At 36.2% G+C, this 20,438-nt stretch overlaps 1 protein-coding gene across 1 annotated transcript; it reads left to right on the top strand.

The window, feature by feature from the left end:
* Positions 1-6,076: 6,076 nt before the first annotated feature.
* On the top strand, positions 6,077-20,266 carry trpa1a (transient receptor potential cation channel, subfamily A, member 1a). The gene is made up of 27 exons (XM_067363320.1): positions 6,077-6,178; positions 7,968-8,118; positions 8,213-8,388; positions 8,508-8,615; positions 8,694-8,802; positions 8,890-9,035; positions 9,110-9,246; positions 9,335-9,383; positions 9,472-9,571; positions 10,661-10,761; positions 10,940-11,109; positions 11,252-11,416; positions 11,541-11,655; positions 13,964-14,130; positions 14,213-14,303; positions 14,388-14,447; positions 14,521-14,619; positions 16,130-16,200; positions 16,287-16,440; positions 16,537-16,626; positions 17,018-17,187; positions 17,290-17,419; positions 17,521-17,703; positions 17,798-17,866; positions 17,960-18,064; positions 18,384-18,493; positions 20,000-20,266. The coding sequence occupies exons 1-27, from the start codon at positions 6,077-6,079 to the stop codon at positions 20,214-20,216; spliced, it is 3,345 nt and encodes a 1,114-aa protein (XP_067219421.1). The 3' UTR covers positions 20,217-20,266.
* Positions 20,267-20,438: the final 172 nt, after the last annotated feature.

Genomic DNA, 20,438 nt, shown 5'->3' with positions numbered 1-20,438 from the left:
GTGTACATTAAGAAAACTTCTCGATACTCAAAAATGTGTACTGATGATGTTTGTTATCTGGAAAATATGTCTATAACTATTATTTGTATGCCACTTAACATTACTATTACACCTTTTGACATTTACAGAGTTACTAAATGACTTTTTAAAAAATATTTTTCAATAAATGGACTCAATAATTATTTTTCAATACTCTCGAACATGTAGGCTAAATTCAACATAATGACAATGACAATTGTAACATTTGGATGTCAAGCAGGCTATTCTTTTGGCTCTGAGGACAGACGGTAATGCGATTGAGTATTTAAGAATGTCTTGATGATAAATCCCGGTAGGACTATTTAGCGGACTTCTATTTCCTGCTCTTAAAAGACTTCGTAACAGCCGGCTATTTAAAACTCCCAACCAGAGAGGAAACTATATAGGCCAGCATTTCATAATGCTGCAGCACTGCGATGTATCAAAACTATAATGTCCCGCTGTGTAGTTTGCATTGCGTTAACACCCTCCCACATAGCCTATATCCGCAGCTTTATGCCTTATCCCGACAAGGTTAAGTTTGTGTGCCCTAATATTACCAGCTCATTCCATAAACTTAAATTACAGGGGAAAAATCAACTCAACTACGGTTCACAAGATCCATGGTCAAGAAATAAACAAAAACACTAACGTGAGACACATCTGTAGCTAAAAAATAAAGATAATTCTCACAAATTAAATAAACATGTATATAGCACTTGCGTTTTCTCCATATAAACTTTGCATTTCAAGCTGTTCAAGTACAATCAGACTAATCCTTAATCAGGGAAGGTAGAGTCTGTACTTTCCAGTGCACCTGTTTCAGGACAGCTGATTAAACACAGAGGTTCTTCAATGGTTCTTCTTATCATGAACCACGTTTGCTGTATATAAAGCTATTGAGACTGTATATTCATGTAAAAACCAATTGCACCAAGCTGCAAAGCCCTTGTCAGGAATCTTTATTTCTAAGAGTGAAGACTAAATAGCCGGGACACGCTGAGAGCAGCAGAACTGTGGTGTTCTGGCATGCCTGTCCGAGGAGTTTACTGTGCCCAATGAAAACAATCTTACGCACAACTATCCAAACGTCCTCCGGTTCTTTTAAAGCGAATAAAAGCAATGAATTCTCACCTTCCCGCCGTTCACCTCTTCTTCCTTCACCTCTACAACCAAAAAGAAGTCAATTAGCCTCTTATTTCCCGCTCCATCTGCTCAAGGGATAGAGGCATCAGTGGTACCCCTGCTGAAAGGGCAGTCGTTCCTCTTCATTCTGTGTGGACTCAACCTCACAAATAACTCGCGCGAATTCAGCAGAAATACGAAGTTTAGGGGAGAAAACCCCGAAACTGTTGATTATTCTCGCCACGAAGCCATGACAGTATGTTTTAAACTGAAAAGCAGCGCGTGTAAGGACTGTCACACTTAGCGCTCAGTGGAGCTTCGACTGAGCAGGAGTGTTCGCCCCGCGCGCTGCATCACAGCCCGGAGGTGAAGCCTAATTGGATTGAGCTGTACATCACCAAGGATAGCAGCAGCATCAGATCCCTCCGTCCCGTACAGGAGTCAGTGTCACTGATCTCTAGCTCTCTGTCGTAGCAAGTTCAAATGAGGTGGGGACATGACACAATGGAACACAATGATCGAAAGGCTTAATATAGAGCATAATAAGGAACGTGATAATTTGCGTGATGATGTTCAAGATTCTCTTATAGAACTTAATCAGGGATAACATAACTGAAAGATTAAAAGATTTACATCGTGAGCGGGCTTATTGTCTCGGATATAACATGCATTCTTTGTGTAGCCTATTGAATATACGTATAGGCTTGGGTTAGTTCACCTAAAAATTCAATTTCTGTCATTAATTAGCTACTCACCCTTATGTCGTTCTAAACCCGTAAGACCTTCGTTCTTCTTCGGAACACAAATTAAGATATTTTTTGATGAAATCCAAGAGTTTGTTTATCCTCAATAGAAAGCAACCACATTCAAGGTCCAGAAAAGTAATATAAACATCATTAAAATAGTCAACGTGGCTACAGTCGTTCAACTGTAATGTTATAAAGCGACGAGGATACTTTCTGTGCGACTTTATTTGAAAATAACGACTTTATACAACAAATCCGTCTCTCGCCTGTCATTCTCCTACGCTATTTTCGTTGCAGCGCTTCCTTTTTTACAAGAACGCTGATGCAGTATTGGCCGACGCCTGTTCACGTGAGCAGCACGACGCATATGTGTGCGATGCTGGAGCCAATAACTGGTCGCCGTTCAGACGTAAACGAGGAAGCGCTGAACTGTGTTCACTTCGTCAACTGTGTACAGGGGTGAGACTAATTTGTTGAATCCTAACATTAAGGTTAACTGCCACGTTGACTATTTTAATGATGTTTATATTACTTTTCTGGACCTTGAATGTGGTTGCTTTCTATTGAGGATAAAAAAAACACCTCTTGGATTTCATCAAAAATATTTTAATTTGTGTTCTGAAGATGAACAAAGGTCTTACGGGTTTGGAATGACATGAGGGTGAGTAATAAATGACAAAAATGTAGATAGATAGATACATAGATAGATACATAGATAGATTTTAGTATTCAGATATCCAGGCACTTTCACGCAGACTTGAAAACTTTTGAGAACTTAATGACAGACTAATGACATGACAAACTTTAGAGCTTTGCAGCCGATTTTTTAAGGTATTAAACACAAGACCTCTATATGGCCATTATTTGTAATAATAAGACAGTGCTGTATTTTAATTGGCCACTGGATGGAGATATGATCCTTCTTCTCTGCACTTTCTCACACCCCTTCACCCTCCCTCCACTACAATATACTCAACACTTCCTGACAGCATTCTTCTAGACAACTTAACCTGAGTAGGACAGTAGTTCCTTTGGGATGTCCATGTCAACAGAGAAACTCTTTCTCCTCTCTCCTTCTTGTGCTCTCTGATCCTGAACCTATTAAAGCTTCAGATAGAGGCAAATTTATTAAAAAATACAGAGGATATGGTTTTAGACCTGCAAACCAAACACTCCCAGCTGAATGAAGGTTACTTACAAAGTTGAGAAGTCATGCACAGAAAGAAGCAGAGCATTTTTTGTTTAAATAATATAATTCAAAAGATGCTACAGAAAATACCTCATTTTCATACCATAGTGAAAACTTATAAATGGTTTAACATCACATGCCATTTTAAAATGCATACATGATTTTGGAAGTAAAAATAATGAATTACCATATAATGTAGTTCAAATCTATAAAGAAAAAGCAAGTACTCTTACAGTAGATTATTGTTAAAATGAAGTCTTTATTCGTTAAAAATAGCCTACTGTAAATGGCACCTTATAATTTACAGTGAAATACACCAAAAGGACATTTACAGAAGCCTCTGAGTGATTCCATTGCATGGACATTAGGGTGATACATTTTGTGGTTAGATTTAATAGATTATATATACATTTTTACAGTGATATGAGATTGTTGACCATGTCTTTTTGTTCCTTCTTCTTTCTAAAAGAACAGGCCACTGTCACTAAAAAGGTTATCTTGGTCAGTCTTGTGTCTCACTGGAAACAGTTTAATGCTTTCTACATAGTGCCACTGATGCCATTGGAACAAAACCTTCAGGCAGATGGTCACCGTCTGTCTGGTCTGAGAGGTCTCAGTCACTGTACATTAGCGATGCACCAATGGAATAAAATAGATGCAAGGACACCATGATGTCTTGAGTGTTGATTCTGACAAAATGGAGAGATAACCTATTGTACTTGTAACAATAGAACCAACTGTGGTGGTGACGATTCACCCAAAGCTCTCACAATGCAGAAACTCAATCACAGATTATGCAGAGTAACTCAATACCAACTTGTCTCTGAAGAGAGAGAAAGAGCCTTTAATTAGTTAGAGCAAGATGAGTCGGCATGAATATAAATAAATATACAGTGTTATATATACTTGACAACAATATTAATAATCAAATTTAAATATCATTAAATTATAAGACATCATAAATTATTATGTCAGGATATTGTAGCTTCAGGTTATGGCTTGGGGCTTCCATGTAAAATCCTGGTGTGCCAGAAGCGCACGCTGTTCCTGTCTGCATCATGCATCCTGCTATTAGGTGCTGGAATGTCTCAGGTGGATCATCCCTATTGATTTAGAGCTGAGTGCTTGTTCTTGTCCTGCCATGATTAGAGCCTCTGTGTTTTCCATCGGTCCTGCTATTTTAAACCAATTTCCCAAAGTCAGCCATACCAGCTACAGTATCTGGCAGTGGTACATCCCATTGAGAGGTTTGTCTTCCGATGGCACTTCCTAAACCATTCTGAAAATCTGCTGGTGTGTGAGATAGTACCTTCAACACTCGGGGCCATGTGTTTTCTGTTTCAAGAAATATAACACAAATATGCCTTTAAATCTTGGAAATGTAATATATTTTTGAAGGAAAGGTTTGTTCTGCACATCCCAGAGATGCTCGATTGGATTGAGATCTGGGGAATTTGGAGGCCAAGTCAACACCTCAAACTCGTTGTTGTGCTCCTCAAACCATTCCTGAACCATTTTTGCTTTGTGTCAGTGCACATTATCCTGCTGAAAGAGGCCACAGCCACCAGGGAATACCATTTCCATGAAGGGTGTACATGGTCTGAAACAATGCTTAGGTAGGTGGTACGTGTCAAAGAAGCATCCACATGGATGGCAGGATCCAAGGTTTCCCAGCAGAACATTGCCCAAAGCATCACACTGCCTTCGCCTTCTTCCCATAGTGCATCTTGGTGCCATGTGTTCCCCAGCTAAGCGATGCACACACCCGGCCATGTGATGTAAAAGAAAACATGATTCCTCAGACCAGGCCACCTTTCTATCAGAACCAGCATTAACTTCTTGAGCAATTTGAGCTACAGTAGCTCCCCACGTGCATCAATGAACCTTGCAATTTTGTAGCTGTCTATGGAGGGACAGAAAGCTCAAAAATTTTCATTTGTGTTTCGAAGATGAACGCGTTTGGAACGACATGGCGGTGAGTAATTAATGACAACATTTTCATATTTAGGTGAACTAACCCTTTAAAGCAAACATCTACATGTTACTAAATGTCACAGGCACGTAATTAGATTAGACATGGTAATAACTAAAATAATCCTCATTTTATTTAGTTCTGCTCCAAATTAAATGTTTGAATAAAACAGTTTTTGGCATATTTTATATGGAGACACTACAATATTGTGTGATGCTTCAATAAGTCCCACTGCTTATAAATAATGCTTTTCATGAGGACATGAGCAGTAATGGCCCATGAACGCAATCAGGGGGTTTATGCCTCTGTGGTCCCCACAGGAAATGATCTTAGACCTGAAACGGACCACTCTGATGCTAATATGTAACCTTTTAACTCCTAAATCCTTGATTGATATTACAAATGTCACAAGTAATGCTTCATTTATTGAATTAGCTGAAAAAAAGAAGGTTGATGTAAATAAAATATAATTATAATATGTATTATACAGAATCACAATTATATCATCTCATACATAAAACTTCATAATGTAATGCATCTAGTGGAACTTGATTCTCAGCATCTATAAACATACATATTTGCCCTTTTCTAAGTGCCCAGTAAGTCTCATTAGGAACCGACTGGTTGCATCAGAAAAATAGTAAAGGCTCTATCCCTCTCTCTCTCTCTCTCAGTGAAATAGTGTAATCTGATAATCAGGACACATCTAACCACACTATAAAAACCCTCTCACTAATAGCAAAGAATCCACGTACAAGCCAATATAGAGGAGAATCCAAATGGGTAAGAATGGGCCTTATCAAAAGCCTCTTCAATGTCATCGTCTTTTTGTGTTGTTTATATCTGATGTTCTTATATGTTTCATATATTTGCTCTTTTGTTTGAAGCTTCAGGCAATCAGGCAATATTCTTTTTAAAAAAAAAAAAAAAAGAAAAAAAAAAAGGGCTAATATCATAAGAATAAAGGACAAATTTTCCTCTTGTTTTTCATGGTCCACTTGGAGGATGATTAAAAAAGGTATAGAAATGACACACATCTCCGAAATGGAGTCAAAATCTAGACAGCAGTCATTCGACAGTGTCATGGATGGGGACGAGAGCAACCAGATATCTGCAAATGTGTTTGAGGTACTCTGCTTATTCACTCATTTATTCAGAAAGTTTGGGTCACTAAATGTTTACAGTAAAATTGTGAAATATCATTACAATTTAAACTGTCTGTCGTCTATTTTAATTACATTCTATTTTAAAATGTAATTTATTTCTGTATTGGAAAAGCAGAATTTTCAGCAGCCATTACTTCAGACTTCAGTGTCACATGATCCCTCAGAAATAAGTCATGCAGCTCAAGAAACATTTCTTATTATTACAAGTGTTGAAAACAGTTCTGTACTGCATAACATTTTTGTGGAAAACGTGATGCGTTTTTTTTTTTTTTAGGATTTATTTATTATTATTATTTTGTTTATTATTATTAATTTATTTAAACAAACAAACAAACAAAAAACTACTGACCTCAAACTTTTCAGGTTAGAGTCGGCGTGGCCATTTGTATTTTTTCTTTCTTTCTTTTTTTTTTCTTTTCTTTTTTTTCTTTTAATATGCCCGGCTTCCTGTCTCCTTTGTTTTCCAGTTATTTTTAGCTGTACAAAACGGCGTTTTATGCTGCTCGATATTGCAAACTGGCATTTCTTAACATATTATTTTAATGTATTGTTTTAATTGTTTTAATGCTGATTTGTAGCGCAAACTGTTTTACAGTTTTACTCGCACATTCACAGAAAACAATTTCCGCGTTGAAAAATAAAGTCGCAGTTACGTGTTATAAAGTCACAATTGCGAGTTATAAAGTCCAAATTGCGTGATATAAAGTCCAAATTGCATGATTTAATGTCACAATTGCGTGTTATAAAGTCAGAATTGCGTGATATAATGTCACAATTGCGAATTATAAAGTCCAAATTGCGTGATATAATGTCACAATTGCGTGTTATAAAGTCCGAATTGCGTGATATAATGTCACAATTGCGTGTTATAGCCTAAAGTCAGAATTGCGTGATATAATGTCACAATTGCGTGTTATAGCCTAAAGTCAGAATTGCGTGATATAATGTCACAATTGCGTGTTATAAAGTCCGAATTGCGTGATATAATGTCACAATTACGTGTTATAAAGTCCGAATTGCGTGATATAATATCACAATTGCGTGTTATAAAGTCTGAATTGCGTGATATAATGTCACAATTGCGTGTTATAATATCCGAATTGCGTGATATAATGTCACAATTGCGTGTTATAATATCCGAATTGCGTGATATAATGTCACAATTGCGTGTTATAAAGTCCGAATTGCGTGATATAATGTCACAATTGCGTGTTATAAAGTCCGAATTGCGTGATATAATGTCACAATTGCAAGTTATAAAGTCCGAATTGCGTGATATAATGTCACAATTGCGTGTTATAAAGTTATGAGAAAAAAATCTCATTTTTTACCCCTAAGAATTGTACTTTATAACTTGCCATTATCTCACAATTCTGAAAAAAAATTGATATCTCGCAATTGTGAGTTCATAACTTGCAATTCTGACTTTATTTCTCGCAAGTGTGAGTTTATATCTCGCAATTCTGAAATTATAACTGGGAATTGCGAGTGTACAGGCTATATCGTAATTCTGAGAAAAGAAGTCAGAATTGTGAGATAAAAAGTCGTTTTTTATTTAGTGGTGGAAACAAGCTTCTGGATAGTGTGTTCATAAAATGTAACAAAATATTTTATAACTTTTCAGAAAGAGAAAATTCTGTGCCATGCATTTGAGCTGGGTTTAGTTTCCCCTGTCTGATATTGTGAGATGACAGCTTGTGCAGGTGGACTAATGTTCCTCATGGCTGAATTTTAAAATCTGTTGGTTTCAGTGGGCTAAGCAAGGAAACGCTGTTGCTCTGGAGAAGCATTCCAAGTACTTGGACATACGCGACCAGATCGGTGCCAGCCCACTGCACTACGCCTCATCCAAGGGATACTTTCGCATCATCAGACTTATTGTGCAGGTCATTGGACAGCAAGGTAACAGAACCACCTTCGGACATTTAGCTTGAATTAATGAAAATAAAAAAATAAAATATCTGTTGCTGTAATAAAAACAATTTTGACACTGCAGAGCTCAATGCCGGGGATGAGGAGGGGAATACACCTCTTCACTGGGCCGTGCAGAAGGACCAGCCAGGGAGCTGCTCTGTGCTGCTGACTCTGGGAGCAGATCCTAACATCCTAAATAACAGCCAGCAGGCACCGCTACATATGGCAGTCAGCCTGGGCAAAAATTTTGTGGTAGAAGTGGGTCATTCTGCACATAGGATCTTCAAACACAAATGCTCCTAATCATTGGAAGAAACATAGCCTATTACTTATTCTCTCCATGTAGATAACATGATTATTCTTTTGGGTTTACATAGCAACTTGTCTCACATAAACAAACTGATGTGAACCTGGAAGGAGACATGGGAAACACCCCTGTTATTTTAGCTGCTTCTTTGGATAACCATGAGGCTCTGGTCATATTGGTAAGTTGATTTTTATTTGAAATCCCACCCACTATTGTTTTTTAATGTAATTTAATAATAATAACCTCTCTCCTCCAGTACAAACATGGTGCAAAGTTCTGTCGTCAGAACAAACTTGGACATTTTGCAATTCATGCTGCTGCTTTTGCTGGAGCTAAGAAATCCATGGAGGTCATTCTTCTGAAAGGTGAGATGTTGTATCACTGAACATGAAACATTATATTAGTACTTTGAGCCTAAAAATCGAGTGTCTTGTATTTCTCATTTTTCACAGGAGAAGAAGTTGGTCTGTCCATTGACAGCCATATAAACTATGTGGATAAATCTTGCAGCAGTCCACTCCACCTGGCTGTACGTGGAGGGAATCTTGACATCATTAAACTCTGCATTGCATATGGAGCAAAAATTGATCAGCAGCAGGTAAAAGATAATCTTGTCATGAATGAGTTCTAATTGCATATTTCCATTTGTAACATATCTTTTTCTCTTTACAGTGTGATAAATCCACTGCTCTCCACTTTGCATGTAGTCAAGGTGCCACTGAGGTTGTTAAATTCATGCTCTCTGCTTACCATAAAGTGTGTGACCTTATCAACATCACTGATGGGGCCAACCAGACACCTCTACATAAGTACTTCATCTTTACAGACTAAACAAGACTTAACAAGACTAAACAAACTAGCATAACTGACCTCCTCTTGTTTATTTTTCATTTGCAGAGCAGCGATTTTTGATCACTTTGAACTCTCTGAGTACCTTATATCACAGGTATGGCAAGTGCAGTTGTTAAATGAATAAACTATACTTATACTTGATATCCTGACAGTTACTGTAAACCCAGACATTATTGTTTCAGGGTGCTGACATTGACTTTGTTGACTGCAAAGGCCATTCTCCACTCCTTCTGGCAACAAGTTGCGGAGCATGGAGAACTGTCAATCTGCTCCTCTCCCATGGTAACCTTAATAAATGAATATTAATAATACAGTATTTCATTATCATTTATAATAATAATAACAATAATAATGGCTCAGTATTTCGACTCACAAGCTTGTGGTTCGAATTAGTTTAGATATCGATTTAATATTGATTAATTGATTGATTATCTCTCAACTAATGCTGTAAACTATACAGGGAACCCCAGTTGGTACATTATATAAAATTAAAGCTTAAAATTAACTCATTTGTATATGCTACTTAGTTTTTTATATTATCAACATTATAGTAATAACTTTTTAAATGACATTTTTATGTTTTCTACTTTGAAATATAAACATTTAAATAGTGGCTGTCATAAAAACATTTGGGTTTTATTCAAACATACATTAAATATTGAAGAACAGGTTAAGTAAAACTACAATGAAATAAAATAAAACAGATTACAAACTGTTTTATTCTGAGTTGAAACACTGATTGAGCGACTACATGAAACATGATACGGATTTCGGTAAGTTGTACTGTATCTTTCAGCATATTTTCTATTCATGTTTATTTCGTGCTGTATCTAGTAGTACAGTAGCGCTGCCACTTTGCTTGAACTGAGGCACTACAGTGATCTGATTCACCATATTAAAGAGCACCAAAACAGGGTTTATTGTTTGAATTTTGTAACAAACTTGACAGAATTTGAAATCCGAGACTTTATTTCATATCAAAAGTAACAAAGCACAAAGCTTATTGTGATTAAATGGATGGGAGTTTTCATTCATAAGCTGAAAACAGCATAAACCAAAAGATTGTTTCTCGGGATTTAAGAATCAGTATCGGTTCATCAGAATGAGAATCGATTAAAATAGAGAAATCTGTCGGCTATTTTTAACCCAGCCCTAAAAATTATTATTACTATATATTGTTACAGTGGTTCTTACCCTTCCCTTTTAGACCCCAAGTAGACAACAATATTCAACAGCCCTTTCCTTTGTTTAATATTTAATCAGATGTCCCCTAGTGGGGCCCGGCCCCTGGTTTAGAACTACTGTCTAACAATATTACTTAGTATAATAATCTAAATAAGAATAATGCTTACAAACTCATTTGTTTTTTAGGGGCTGATCTGAAGAAAAAAGACACATCTGGATGCAACTTCCTGCATCTGGCCATCCTGCAGCCCAGGGGTCTGAAAAACCTGCCTACAGAGGTACTGCAGGTAAAACGTACAGGGCTTTACGAGACTGTACCCATCTGCCACTGTAGTTCTCATTCCCACAGCTTCCTTATAGGGATCCTAAAAGAAAAGTCACTGCTGCCCTCTACTGTTAGTGTCACAAAAAAGAGCTTGAAGACTGTGTGAAGTTCACCGAAAGGCTCTTTTGGTTTATCCCCAGCACGAGAGTGTGAGAGAGCTCCTCAATGATGAAGATACTGAGGGCTGTACTCCTCTCCATTACGCCTGTAGACTGGGAATACCAGAGTCTGTGAAGAACATGCTGGGATTAGAGGTCTCGCTGGACCAAAAGTCCAAACAGAAGAAATCTGCGCTTCATTTTGCGGCCGAGTAAGTCTGTTGTCATTGTGAGTTTCAGAAATGGCATTAAGAAATCAGTATTTGCCAGTCTTCTGAACAAATTGAAGGAAAGCTGCATTTACACACAGTCTAATACTTGTACTTATGTGCATCGTTTTCTGTATCTGTTGAGATTTGGGAGGATCAACACGTGCCACAGGCTTCTGGAGATGGTGACAGACACCAGACTGCTGAATGAGGGGGATGAGAAAGGACTGACACCTCTGCATATGGCCTCTCGTGGAGGTCACGTTAAAGTAGTTGAGCTTCTTCTACGCAAGGGGGCGCTGTTTCACAGGTACAAGTGATTGCACAGTTCACTTTTTGTCCAGAGTAAAATCGAATTCAACAACAAGCCTGCTTTACACTGATCCTAATGAGCAACATAAAACTGTACTATTGTCATGTATATTTTTGTGTAGTGACTATAGAGGATGGTCTTGTCTGCATCATGCTGCATCTGAAGGATACACTCAGACCATGGACACTTTGCTGACATCTAACATCAAACTTCTAAACAAAACCGATGGAGATGGGGTAGTCTGTCTAATTTGCTCAAACACTTATGACACAATTTGGTCATAGCTACTGATTTTTTATAAAGTTCACTGGGGTCCAAATGTATGAGACCATTACCTTTAAAGGATTAGTTCACTTCAGAATGAAAATTTTCTGATAATATACTCACCCCCATGTCATCTAAGATTTTTATGTCTTTCTTTCTTCAGTCGAAAAGAAATTAAGGTTTTTGAGGAAACATTCCAGGATTTTTCTCCATATAGTGGACTTCAATGGCTACGAACGGTTTGAAGGTCCAAATTGCAGTTTCAGTGCAGCTTCAAAGGGCTCTACATGATCCCAGACGAGGAATAAGGGTCTTTTCTAGTGAAACAATTGGTAATTTTCTTTAAAAAATTAAAAATTATATACTTTTTAACACAAATGCTTGTCTTGCACTAGCTCTGCGATGCGCCACACATTACATAATCACACTAGAAAGGTCACGTGTGACGTAGGCGGAAATACTGCGGTAGGGCGAAAAACTCCATTACATTTTCTCCTCCAAATTTAAAAGTGCCCGACAACGTTGTTTTACCTTATTTTTTTGTAAAGGCCGTTTGACTTAGTCTTTATAATGCGTGGCTTATCGCAGAGCTAGAGCAAGACAAGCATTTGTGGTTAAAAAGTGTATATATATATATATATATATATATATATATATATATATATATATATATATATATATATATAGTCCAAAAGTTTGGAACCACTAAGATTTTTAATGTTTTTAAAAGAAGTTTCGTCTGCTCACCAAGGCTACATTTATTTAATTAAAAATACAGTAAAAACAGTAATATTGTGAAATATTATTACAATTTAAAATAACTGTTTTCTATTTGAATATATTTGACAAAGTAATTTATTCCTGTGATCAAAGCTGAATTTTCAGCATCGTTACTCCAGTCTTCAGTGTCACATGATCCTTCAGAAATCATTCTAATATGCTGATCTGCTGCTCAAGAAACATTTAATGTGTACAATTGTACAAAAAAATTGTGTACAATATTTTTTTTCAGGTTTATTTTGAATAGAAAGTTCAAAAGAACAGTGTTTATCTGAAATCTAATCTTTTGTAACATTATAAATGTCTTTACTGACACTTTTGATTGATTTAATGCATCCTTGCTGAATAAAAGCATTCATTTCTTTAATTTCTTTTCAAAAAAAAAAAAAAAAAAAATCTTACTGACCCCAAACTTTTGAACGGTAGTGTATAATGCTACAGAAGCTTTGTATTTCAGATAAATGTTGTTCTTTTGAACTTTCTATTCATCAAGGAATCCTGAAAAAAAAAGTACACAACTGTTTTCAACATTGAAAATAATCATAAATGTTTCTTGAGCAGCAGATCAGCATATTAGAATGATTTCTGAAGGAATAATGTGACACTGAAGACTGGAGTAATGATGCTGAAAATTCAGCTTTGCATCACAGGAATAAATTACTTTGTCAAATATATTTAAATAGTACACAGTTATTTTAAATTGTAATAATATTTCACAATTTTACTGTTTTTTACTGTATTTTTAATTAAATAAATGTAGCCTTGGTGAGCAGACGAAACTTCTTTTAAAAACATTAAAAATCTTAGTGGTTCCAAACTTTTGGACTGTACTGTATATATATATATATATATATATTTAAGAAAATAACCGTTCGTTTCACTAGATAAGACCCTTATTCCTTGTCTGGGATCATGTAGAGCCTTTTGAAGCTGCACTGAAACTGTAATTTGGACCTTCAAACCGTTGGTAGTTGTTGAAGTCCACTATATGGGGAAAAATCCTGGAATGTTTTCCTCAAAAACCTTAATTTCTTTTCAGCTGAAGAAAGAAAGACATAAATGTCTTGGATGACATGGGGGTGAGTAAATTATCAGATTGCACAATTTTAATTCTGAAGTGAACTAATCCCTTAATTTAGTTTCTTTAACTATTTTAGTAGCAGTGAATGAGGCTGAATCAAAAATTGTAACGAATTTCATAATATTGAAGTATTTGGTTTGTCCTTTTGTGATTTCTGAAGGATCATGTGAAACTGAAGACTAGAGTAATGGCTGCTGAAAATTCAGCTTTCCATCACAGGAATAAATTACATTTTAAAATATATTCAAATAGAAAACAATTATTTTAAACTGTAGTAATATTTCACAATATTACTGTTTTTCAGAATGAATCAGAATGGGGTGCATAATTGACTTCTTTCAAAACATTTTAAACATGATGATTTTGGGAACACTTACATTGAATATATTATTGCTCATGTTACTCTGAATCTCTTTTAGAACACAGCACTGCATCTGGCTGCTAGAGCAGGTCATGTGGCAGCTGTAAGACTTCTGTTATACAGAGGGGCCAAGATCATCCTCAATAAGAATGATGCCACTTTCTTGCACGAGGCTGTACATAATGGGAGGAAGGAGGTCACCAACACTGTGATTGAGAGTGACAGGTCAGCTGTACCAGTTTTATAAATTTTAGAAATGTCTTTTCCAGTTTCTTCATTTACAGTATTTCATCTTTGTTGAATATAGATGTGAAGAAGTGATGACATCGTATAAACCAAACTCAACAAAACGCTGCATTGTCATGGACATGATTGAGTTTCTTCCAGAGTCCTTTAAAGTAAGAGTTTTTACTGTTGCTTAAGCTTGACATTTAAATTGAAGGGTTAACACGCTAACCAGCAAAGTAATGCAATTTCCCCAGCATCTTCTAGACACTTGCATAAGGGAATCAGAGGAAGATGTCAACAGCACCAATTACTATGTAAGTTTCCGTTCGTATTGAATGTTTAAAGTAACATCGATCCTCTTCAACTAACACCTTTTATGTTCACCAGATTGAGTACAACTTCAGGTGGCTTCAGCATCCACTGCAAAATCTTAAAAAAGATGGCATGGAAAAAGACAACACGTACAAACCTCTCAGTGCACTAAATGTAGGTATACATATATACAGTACTGTGCAAAAGTCTTAGCCACCATTAGATGTTGATTTAGCAATGATAAAATGACCATATATAATTAGTTCTCAGTCTCTTTATTAGAACATAACCAGATGTGTATGCAATATTTAAAAAACCTTTTTTTTTTTTTTTAACCAAAAACAGCTTTTATAGGCTAAAGTGGCAAGTATATAGTAAACTCCCCTTACACTTGAGCAATAGCAGGAACCTGCTCTCTTAAACCTAAATGGAACTGAAAAGGACTGGAAGGCCAAGAAAACGTCAAAATATGATGAAAAGTTTCTCAGAGTTTCTTCTTTGAGAAAATGGAAGTCCAGGAGACATGTGACAAGAGGGCACACTAAATACTGACTTTTGCTTGAAGAAATAATTTTGTTCAGATTTTTTTTTACATTTTCTGTTTGTATCATAATAAAGAGACTGAAAAATAAATGTGGATGATCATTAAAGCATATATATTTATTTATTTATTTATACAGTCCAAAAGTTTGGAACCACTAAGATTTTTAATGTTTTTAAAAGAAGTTTCATCTGCTCACCAAGGATACATTTATTTAATTAAAAATACAGTAAAAAACAGTAATATTGTGAAATATTATTACAATTTAAAATAACTGTGTACTATTTAAATATATTTGACAAAGTAATTTATTCCTGTGATGCAAAGCTGAATTTTCAGCATCATTACTCCAGTCTTCAGTGTCACATGATCCTTCAGAAATCATTCTAATATGCTGATCTGCTGCTCAAGAAACATTTATGATTATTTTACAATGTTGAAAACAGTTGTGTACTTTTTTTTTCAGGATTCCTTGATGAATAGAAAGTTCAAAAGAACAGCATTTATCTGAAATACGAAGCTTCTGTAGCATTATACACTACCGTTCAAAAGTTTGGGGTCAGTAAGAATTTTTATTTTAATTTTTTTTTAAAAAGAAATTTAAGAAATTTATACTTTTATTCAGCAAGGATGCATTAAATCAATCAAAAGTGGCAGTAAATACATTTATAATGTTACAAAATATTAGATTTCAGATAAATACTGTTCTTTTGAACTTTCTGTTCATCAAATAATCCTGAAAAAAAATATTGTACACAAATGTTTTGTACAATTGTACACATTAAATGTTTCTTGAGCAGCAGATCAGCATATTAGAATGATTTCTGAAGGATCATGTGACACTGAAGACTGGAGTAACGATGCTGAAAATTCAGCTTTGCATCACAGGAATAAATTACTTTGTGAAATATATTCAAATAGAAAACAGTTATTTTAAATTGTAATAATATTTCACAATATTACTGTTTTTTACTGTATTTTTAATTAAATAAATGTAGCCTTGGTGAGCAGACGAAACTTCTTTTAAAAACATTAAAAATCTTAGTGGTTCCAAACTTTTGGACTGTACTCTCTCTCTCTCTCTCTATATATATATATTAGTTCATTGTGAATGGGCATGTTCAGAAACCGTCTCCCCTACAGGCTATGGTGAAATTTAATCATGTCAGCTTGCTGAAACATCCAGTCTGCAAGAAATATTTGGAGATGAAATGGTGAGTTACCTATTGCTAAAACCTGAATTTGGCATGTTTGATGTCTCAACAAACATCCTGAGCTTTTGTAACCCTTTTTTCTACAGGAGTGCCTATGGGATCAAAGCACATCTGCTCAATATGACTGTGTATGCGCTGGGGGTGTTTCCTTTAACTTATATCATTGTGAACCTGAAGCCCACATTGGTCACTGCAAGAAATGTCACATCAGTCAACATGGTCTGCACGTCCTTGTACAAGGTACAATATATTAAGGGAATTCATCAAAGGTGTAGTATGTAGTACTGTATGCTTCAAGAAAAAAAATCTGAAGCAAATTCTCTTTGCTTTACACAGCAGTCCTATATAACAACAACATGCATGCTCCTGGTTCTTGCCATGAACATGTATGCAGTTGGGAAAGAGATCCTGCAAATGTTTCAACAGGTTTGTTTATGCTGCACTTACCTGTATTAAGCCAAATAAATACAGAAATAAATGGTCCTAAACAGTTGCAGTTTGTGAGGAAATCTGTCAGGGAGGCTCATATGTAGATAAATACTGATCAAACTAATAAATGCTTGCAACCAACTTAATTTTTTATATATTTTCCCATGCACAGATGATTTCAATTATATGCATTATAATCTCTAAGACCACCAACACACATACTGTACAAAAAATCTCAAAGCGTCATACTGTGTATACAGACTATTGACAGTTATAAACATGAATAAGGAACTGGACTTAAATCTCTCCATTCTATACATTTCAAAAGATTTGTATCTTGAAAGTTTAAGTATGCCTAATCATTTGAACTGTGGCTTGCCTTTGGAAGCGGATGAATTATTTGCGAGATTTTTCTAACTACATGGACTGGTCCGCTGCAATCTGTTCTCTGGTGTTCGTGGTGCCGTTGCTGATGAACTCGAAGAGTTCCTGGCACTGGCAGGCTGGAGCACTGGCAGCTCTGGCCTCCTGGATGAATCTCCTCCTCTATCTTCAGCGGTATTGAACTGAATGACAATACATCCACGGAACAGAATTATGTAACAGAAGCATTTCATAACATTTTAATGATTTATCATCTGTAATCTCTCATGGTTGTAGATTTGAACGGATTGGTATATATGTGGTAATGTTTCGGGAGATCTCACAGACACTGCTGAGCATTATCGTGTTGTTCTTCTACTTGATATTGGGATTTGCTTTATCCTTCTATTCCTTGATGATCGAACAGGTGAGTATATGACGTAAAATGATTCATATGACTAACATAGATTTAGGAAAACTAGCTTTAATGCTTTAAAGCTCAATTTAAAATATGAATTTATTTTACAGCAACATTTTGGAAGGATGTTCCTCTCACTGCTGCAAACCTTTGTCATGATGGTTGGAGAAATCAACTACCAGGACAATTTCTTGAAACCCTACCTGAAAGGAGACCTTCCTTTTCCAAACTTGACTTTGGCCATCTTTATTTGGTTTGTCTTACTCGTGCCTATTCTTCTCATGAACCTTCTGGTAAGTCCAAAAGAAAACATATGGTCTGAATTAAATATATAACAACAGTCCAGTATGTCAGATTGCAATCAAACTCAATGTATTTTGAGTTTAGATCGGTTTGGCTGTTGGCGACATAGCAGAGGTTCAGACAAACGCATGTTTAAAGAGGATTGCAATGCAGGTGATTCCACACAACTCTTAATATTGTGTCCTAATAAAAAGAATAAAACATTTCTCCCTACAAACAATGGCTTACTGTCAATCTACTCCACAGATTGAACTTCACACTCATCTGGAGGAGAGGCTTCCCTATTGGTTTATGAAGCGGGTGGACCAGGTCTCCATCAGAGAATTCCCAAACAGATGTTTCAGTGGAAAGGTCTGACAGCCCAACATGATATTGATAAGATTATATTGATGTTTCAAAGGGCAAAGCAACTCTGATAATTGTGCAGTAGATTGTAAACCAATAAATGCCTTGGAATGGCAGCAAACTCCAACATGTTTCTCTAGTTTACAAACACAATGCAATTGAGTAATTATTAATACAAATTAGAGCTTTGTGAACAGCTCCATAAAGCATTCTCTGTAAAATGCTTAATATTTTTTGGTTAAAAAAAACAACAACATTATAGTTCAACCTTGGTAATTGCAATTTCCAACAGTTATTAAAGCTAATATAATGTGCTTGTGAACAGAAAAGATGGTTTTTTGGAGGCAATGAGGTGAGGAAGTCAAGGACCCGTCTTAGTCCTACCATCCAGCAGTTAACTCCACTGGAACGGGAGCTAACCAAACAGAAATACAGGTAACACCAATCTGACAAATAATAAACAGTGAGGGATATCCCAAACTTATAGGGTTAGTTATTATTAATTATCACATGATTTACTCACCCTCAAACCATTCTAGGTGGTGTTCTTTCAGACATAATCAGAGATCTATTTAAAATATCTTTGCTCTTTCAGGCTTTATAATGGTTGTGAAAGGGGGGGCAGATTTTGAAGCCCAAAAAAATTCATCCATCCATTATAAAAAATAATCCATATGGCTCCAGGGGGTTAATAAAGGCCTTTTAAAGCGAAACGATGCATTTTTTAAAGAAAAATATCCATATTTAAAACTTTATAAATTCAAAGAACTAGATTTTGCACCAAATGAGTAACCCCTGACGCAATTAGTGACAGAGGATGTAGGAGTAACGTAAGCTTTGACGCCTCTCGCGGTTTAAACACATAAGGCTGGGCAACAAACTCAAGCTCCTCTTCTCTTATATTGAAATTCTCCTAAATTTCTCTTTAAAAATTATCGTTTTAGATTTCTAGTTTGTGACCAGTGTTTTGTTGTGCTCTTTCCTCTGCGCTTCCGCGTTCGTCATTGCATAATGCGTCGTGTCAGAGGTTACTCTTCTGCCACAAATCGATGCGTACGGCCGTCTGCTGGAAGCTAGTTATTATAGTGAATAAAGTTTTAAATATGGATATTTTTCATACAAAAACCCATCGCTTCACTTCAGAAGGCCTTTATTAACCCCCTAGAGTTGTGTGGATTACTTTTATGATGGATGGATGCAATTTTTAAAGCTTGGAAGAGCCAGGATATTTTTTAAATATATCTCCGATTGTGTTCGTCTGAAAGAAGATAGTCATATACACCTACGATGGCTTGAGAGGGAGTAAATCATTGGATAATTTTCATTTTAAAGGTGCTAAAGAGGATGTTTTGTTTTATACATTTTTGCAATATTACTTGAAACTGTCTTTACTAACTGATAAAAGACTATTTATTAGGTGCACTGAAAGGAATAATATTAATATACATCATCTGTGCACGAGGTAGGGCCTTAAAAACATCAGCCAAACGTTTACGCGATTGGCCCTCTGGCTTGTCAATCACTGCCGTGACATTCCTTGTGAGAGACAAGCGTGGCTGCACTCTCCAGTAACTTTCCACACTCTACAAGCGCTGCATGCAATGTTTTTGTCAGGAGACAGGAGTAACAACTGCAGATTATGAGTTACCTGCGGTGAGTCCGACATAATGAATCCACTAACACAACACAGCACAGCGAATGCCGGTGGTAAACACTCGTGTTCCAATAGTCGTTCACGAGTTTTGGGAGGCATTCCCTTGAAATGAGCTGTGAAGGAAAGGGGTTGTTCTTACGCATGCGCTCATTTCAAAAACTCACTAACAGTCTTTGGATTCACAGTCGACGAAAAGATCCTCTTTAGCACCTTTAAGTGATTCAATTCAATCCTGAATTAAACCCAATAGCCCTTCATGTCATTTCATGTGCTGTGTAATTTCACAGGCTGAAGGAGATATCAGACACTATGGAAAAGCAACACAGCCTGCTAAAGCTCATAGTGCAGAAGATGGAGATCAGCTCAGAGGCTGAAGAACACGACGGACCCCCAGTCTTTCAGGAGCTGAAGGAGAAACTCCTCACCAGGAGCAAATGGGGTCCGCTGCTCAGGGCAGTTACCGCCCGAAAGAAGGGACTCTGCAGTTTTTCAAAAACGTCATGAACTTCATGTTTCAACAGAATTGTTGTATTTACTCATAAACTGTGATGATATGGCTAATATTTCTCAGTATGACCTTGCTTCTGTACAACAATCAAGGCTAAAACCAAATACCAAGAATCTAGTATTGTGTCAACATTTGGTCATTATTACTATAAATTCAACCAAAGGTAAAACCTGTTTTTATTACTGAAAAAGCTAAATTGGTTGTTCATTCATTAATAA

The sequence above is a fragment of the Chanodichthys erythropterus genome, chromosome 16 (genome assembly GCF_024489055.1).
Source record: "Chanodichthys erythropterus isolate Z2021 chromosome 16, ASM2448905v1, whole genome shotgun sequence".
NCBI classification, from domain to species: domain Eukaryota; kingdom Metazoa; phylum Chordata; class Actinopteri; order Cypriniformes; family Xenocyprididae; genus Chanodichthys; species Chanodichthys erythropterus.
Note: the sequence above shows the minus strand (reverse complement) of the source record. Positions and strands in the feature narration are given on the sequence as shown.

What these genes read in the sequence shown, in the direction of transcription:
- trpa1a (XM_067363320.1), top strand. Translation starts at nt 6,077, where the DNA reads ATGACACACATCTCCGAAATGGAGTCAAAATCTAGACAGCAGTCATTC. An exon ending in TGCCTACAGAGGTACTGCAG is followed by an intron (nt 10,762 to 10,939) that starts GTAAAACGTACA and finishes GTTTATCCCCAG; the next exon opens with CACGAGAGTGTGAGAGAGCT. An exon ending in ACAAAACCGATGGAGATGGG is followed by an intron (nt 11,656 to 13,963) that starts GTAGTCTGTCTA and finishes AATCTCTTTTAG; the next exon opens with AACACAGCACTGCATCTGGC.